Source organism: Phascolarctos cinereus, unplaced genomic scaffold (assembly GCF_003287225.1).
Source record: "Phascolarctos cinereus isolate Bilbo 61053 unplaced genomic scaffold, phaCin_HiC Scaffold_1;HRSCAF=81, whole genome shotgun sequence".
In the NCBI taxonomy this organism is placed as follows: domain Eukaryota; kingdom Metazoa; phylum Chordata; class Mammalia; order Diprotodontia; family Phascolarctidae; genus Phascolarctos; species Phascolarctos cinereus.
In genome coordinates, this window is record NW_027555514.1 from 201,704,229 (window position 1) to 201,710,228 (window position 6,000).

At 35.7% G+C, this 6,000-nt stretch overlaps 1 protein-coding gene across 1 annotated transcript in view; it reads left to right on the forward strand.

Moving 5' to 3' along the window:
• Positions 1–5,609, forward strand: part of ABCD2 (ATP binding cassette subfamily D member 2) — an 82,765-nt gene extending 77,156 nt beyond the window's left edge. The window contains 1 exon segment of the mRNA XM_020973724.2: positions 5,195–5,609. Within this exon segment, the coding sequence (XP_020829383.1) occupies positions 5,195–5,414 (220 nt within the window). The 3' untranslated portion in view covers positions 5,415–5,609.
• Positions 5,610–6,000: the final 391 nt, after the last annotated feature.

Consider the following 6,000-nt stretch of genomic DNA (forward strand, 5'->3'; position numbering starts at 1 on the left):
AAGGTTAACTATAACGTTCTAGAATTTTAAGAATTTTATTAGAATTTTCCTTTTTTTATATAATATCATCATAATTCTTTAACTTGTTTCTATTCATTTATCTTGAAGTGTGATTTGATAATAACAAGCTTAAAATGTACTCCATGGATAAAGCCTAGAAAACACTTTACTTAATATTTATATGATGAATGTCATAATTTCTCTGCTTGAGCGTGCCAGTTCATAATTCAAAAGTTTTTATTTCCTTATACAATACTAGTAACTTAGATTGTTCTGACTTGCCAGAGTCCCCTGTTTTCCTGGAATATTGCACCTCTCATCACAATTTTAGCTTCAGTGTACTATGACAGTTGATTGAATTTCATTCCCCAGACATTCAGCCAATACATTGATAGGATCCATTTGAGTTTACCCTTGGAGACCTCCTAAGGCCTAGGGGCCTAGACTAGGCCCTTGTGGGAAAAGTATGTTTGCTTTTGTAAAGTGTTGGAAATACAGTGGACTTCAGTTCAAGTCAACTACAGAAACTCTAGTTTCAGTATGGACTCTCTTAAACTCCCCTGGGGAAGACAAAAAAATATATTTAGCTTATATTCCTACCTTTAGTCTATTTCCTGTTCAATATATCTTCATACATTACTCTGTGTCTTAAAAATCTTTACTACATTCACTGTGCCTATCTGTTAGGGGACCTTGAGCTTTGCAGATAGCTTGAGCTTGGGAGTTCTGAGGTGTAGTAAAGCTAAAGCCAGCCAGGTATCTACCCTAAGTCTGGCACCAATATGGTGAGCCTCCAAGACTGGGGAGTCATCATAATACCCAAAAAGGAGCAAAAAATGAGCTGGGTTGGAAAAGGAGGACGTCTTGTGCCAGTTAGCAGTGGGATTGGACCCATGTGTGGCCCCTGCACTTCCAGTTCAGGTGAAATAAGGAGACTTAGGTTCAAAATTAATTCAATAAGTCTTCACTATTTGAAAACCTTCATTGGCTCCAGATTGCCTACTGTGGATCCAGAGCTACTTAATTTTGAGAATCACTCCCATTTTGTTCACATATATATGTCTATATTCTCCCCTTTAGTACTTGCAATGCAAATAACCCAAAACAAGATATGCCATGTAGTGCAACCTATTCTGAGATGCAGCCTAGCCTCCCACATATGCTGAAACCCCTAACCTTGAAATTGGGTAAAAGGTTAAGCACCAGATCAGCCTCAAGCCCCAGCAATGGGGACCTTGACCAATCAACTTTTGCCCCATCCCCTACTCTGTTCCTTACTCTGAGAAACCTACATAAACCTTTTGTATTGTTCATTCAGGGAATCTTTGCCTCTTTGGGTAAGACTTCCTTGCTGGTAAACTCACAATAGTTGGTCCAAAGAATATTTCTCAGCCAATCTGTTGTTATTCCCATTCCCAACGTTGACACTACTTAATAATATTAAACCACTGATCTTGGCATTAAGGGTTTTCTACAATCTGTCTCCAGCCTACCTTTCCAAAAATGTCTAATCATACTCCTTTTTTACATGTTCTATATTATAGGCAGACTGGAGTAGTCTTTGTTCCCCAGTCATACCTTGCCTTCTCATACCCCCATGCCTTTGTTCAAGCCATAGCTGAAATGGATTCCTATCCTCTTTTCACCCCATCTCCAACTATTTAAGTACCTTCCCTAGGCAGCTAGGTGATGCAGTGAATAGAGTCTGAATGAAACAGAGCCTGGAGTCACAAAGGCCTGAGCTAAAATCTGACCTCAGACATCCCCCTAGCTGTGTGAGCAAGTCACTTAACCTCTGTTGGCCTCAATTTCCTCAACTACAAAATAAGAATAATAATAGTACCTGCCTCCAGGTTTGTTGTGAGGATTAAATGAAATGTTTGTAAAGTGCTTAACACATGTCTGTCACCTAGTAGCTTATTTCCTTCCCCTCTTTGTACATATCTTACTCATTCCTCTCTTTCCTCCTTCCTTCTTATTATAGGATAATAGTATTTGGATTTATAAGAGATTGTAGAGATCATCTTCTCCCACCAAAAGTTTGATGTGAGACCCAGAGACATTAAGTGACTTGCCTTAGATCACATAGGTAGTGATTGGCTGAGTAAGAATTTGAACCCATGCACTGATTCTAAATCTAGTACCCTTATAAACTCCTCATGTGTAAGATCTATTTTATATGTGTGTATACTTACATGCATATATATTCATATATTTATATATACCTATATCTTTGTATTTTCAGTATCTAGCACAAAGCCTTGCATACAATAGTAGTCTAATAATATTTGTTGTTGAATGAATGAATGAAACCTTTAGCCAATTATGCCTTTACTCTGGAATTCTGAGGTCCTCTGAACTTGGGATGAATCATGCAAGGTAATAATGACCAATTTGTGTTCTTCCTGCCTACTATTGAACTATATTTCCAGAGCTGATCCTAAATCAAATTGACTTATGTTAAGTGGAAAAGGATAGGACTTGTCTGTCATGTTCAGTTAAATTCTTTGAGTGTTATGCTATGAAGTCATTTCTTATCCTACTGTTTTGGAATTTGAATAACATGTTGCCTTTTAGGCATGTTAGTTCTGACATTTTAAAATAAACTGTGTTAGTCATGAGAATGAACCCCCAAAACTGAAATAGTTTTAGAAAGAAATTTATTAGGTCTCTTAGTAGAGGAGAAAAGACAGAAGAAGCTTCCCTTCCCTCTGGATCTGAGAGGTGTATATTATACAGGGTTTCAGAGTACCAGAACAAAGCAAATTATATTGCATTTTTTATGTAGTAGATGAGTAATCATTGATTGCATGGTAAAAATCAATGCTAATATCTGTGAATGTCAAAGCTGCAAATGTTTATTAAATTATTAGATTCCTGGATAAAATTATAGCTTTTCATTGACCACTTTCCTGTGCTTTTTTTCTTTGGGGTTGGAAGTATGTTGCAGGTTAACTCCAATAAACTTTAGTAAGAGCAGTATTTTCTTTCTACTGACAAAAGTATGCCCTAAGACATTTTACACCTAGAGAGCACACTTCTGAAACTCTGGACAAGAGACACCTACGCAAATTTCTCTTCCTGTTTAGAAATCAGTTCATGCTGTAGGAACAGAGTGGTGTACCCAACCTAAATAGGAAATTAAAGGCAAGAGCTTGGTCAAGATTGGAATATGTCATTTTAAAGAGCATTCTAATTGCTATAGTGTCCTAATAATGCTCCTCAGTGTGGGATGCTAATGTTCACCTATGTAAACCCAGAATTTGAAAGTTCAGTAGATAAAATACTTACAAGGAAACTATACATTCTTCTTTTGTTCTTTCATTTCTATCTCATTTAATTTTTTAATTTTTTCTAATTTCTTTTGTTTTCTTTCCAGCTTTTTATAGGGATATTTCTCTTTCTCTTTTAAAAATATCTGGTGCATATCTTATTATTACAGGCAAAGGCAATGTGCTCTTAGTCTTTGAGAACACAACTTTGCAACACTGTTGTAATGCATGCATTATGTTAACTTAAGTGGCTGCTAGGTGATACAGTGGATACTATGCTGGACCTGGAGTCAGGAAGACATGAGTTTAAATTCAGCATCAGACATAACTGTGTGATTGATCCCGGGCAAGTTACTCTGCCTCATCTGTAAAATGGAGATTATAATAGCATCTACATTCTAGGGTTAGGAGGATAAAACAAAATATTTGGAAAGCACTTTGCAAACAGATAAAGCATTATATAAACACTAGCTGTTATTATTTCCTTAAGCACAAAAGGGGAAAAAGCAAACGAGTTTTGTTTTTTTCAAACAGCTAAATACCCAGAAGTTAGGGAAAAGATTTCTACATCATAACAACAACCCAAAAAAAGACCCCTGTTATTAAGCACATGCATTTGCCAGGCCTTCACTCAGAAAGCATTTACTATAATGTCAGATAGAATTATGACAAACTTGCAGAAGGTTAGAAACTACAAATTAAATGTAGTTGAGGGCTACTCAGAGCATGAACAACAGTTATAGCTGATAGACTGATGGTCAAGGGGGGGAGCAGAAAAAATATAAAAAGCAGATATAAAAACTAATAAAATACAGGGGGATTATTTAATGTAAAGGCCCATTATTAGTGTAACAAAAAGAGGACTAAACATGGAGTCAGAAAACTTGGATATGATCTCATTGGCACTTACTATGTCAACGTGTCAAGTTAATTCATCTCTGAGCTTAAATTTCTTCATTTGTAACATAGGAAAAGCAGTAATGATGATGATGATGATGATACTTGAATTAATTCGTGGAATTATTTTAAGGATCAAATGAGAAAATTATGCCAAAGTTATGCCAAAATTATAGCAATTTGGGAATAACAGTTACTAGTATTTCAGTAATTGGTATTCCTCATGATAGCCCTAAATCCTCCAAATACAGGATATGATAGGCAGCATAGCATAGTAGATAGAAAGTCAGCCTCATATTCTGGAAGACTTGGGTTCAAGTCTTACATCTGACACATGCTGGTTGGGTGAACGGGAAGTTAGTTAACCCCTGTGGTCCCTGGCAACTCTCTCTGTAAAAACTTACAGAATTACAGATGAGTTACAGGTCCAGGATATTTCCACATGTGTTGTTTTCTATATTTCATGAAATCACAAGTGGGGGGGGGAGTTGAAAATACTTTTTTAAGAAGTCCATGAAGTATGTAGTATCTTTTAGAAACATTTCTATAAAAATGCTTAATTTTTAAAAATCTGACACTTATAATATGCTTTTGGAAGCCCACATTGCCTCAGAATACTAACTATACCAGGAGTGGAGACCCTGCAGCCTCGTGGCCACATGTGGCTTTCTAGATCCTTGGGTGTGGCCTTTTGACTGAGTCCTAGTTTTACAGAACAAATTCTTTTACCATAGGTCCTTATTTTATTCCTGTCTATATAACCTCTCAGGTTTGTGTAAATCTAAGGTTATTTCAGAACATGATCAAATGCATTAGCATGACTTGTTTTAAATTCCATAATGAAACAAATAGGATGGAAGCAATAAGTATTTTAAAGAGACAAGAATAAAGATTTTAACTACCTTAGTGATTGTTCTCTTCCTATATCCCTTTTGTCTACAAAACAGGCATCTTACTTAAAAATCTGTCTTAGCATATAATTCTGAATCATTTGCTAATGGGATTAATTTAATTTGCTTATGCAGGAAATACCATACTCATTTATTACAGTTTGATGGAGAAGGAGGTTGGCGCTTTGAACAGCTGGATACAGCTATTCGTTTATCACTGAGTGAAGAAAAACAAAAACTGGAATCCCAACTAGCTGGCATTCCCAAGATGCAGCAGAGACTCAATGAACTATGCAAAATTTTGGGAGAAGATTCAGTGCTGAAAACAATAAAAAAAGAAGATGAAATATCTTAATCTGTTCTGATGTGTCTTGGAAATTTTTATCATTGCTGTTAAAGATGTTAATGAGACACTAGTATAATGCATGCGTTATGCTAACTTAAACACAGAGGGAAAAATCAGCCAAAAATGATTTATGAGATTTGTGCATGGAGGCAGAATGTTTTGAACTTTGAGAAGAAAATAAACAACTGAATTTTGAAAAGAGTACTCACTATGGCTTATTCTAATTCCTAATGAAAGTCCAATTCATCAGGAAAAGGAGATTTAATCAATCTGAGTGAATATAGGCAAGATACCAGACTCTTGGGTCTGCTTAACGTGTCTACTGTATTAAATGAAATTTATTGCAGGCATGAAACAACATAAGGTTTGAATTGTGTGTATAGATGCATAAGACAAAAAATATATATAGGATTCTGGTCCACTTATACATCATTGTAAGTTTTACGCTGCTCATTATTCCTAGTAGCTGCTGAATTTCAACACAAAGAAAGCAGTTTATTAATAGGAGTGGTTAAAAACTGCCACTTGAAAACCAAAGACATTGTGAAAGTAATTTTAGACTTTAAACAACTTGATACAGGCATGTAATATCTAT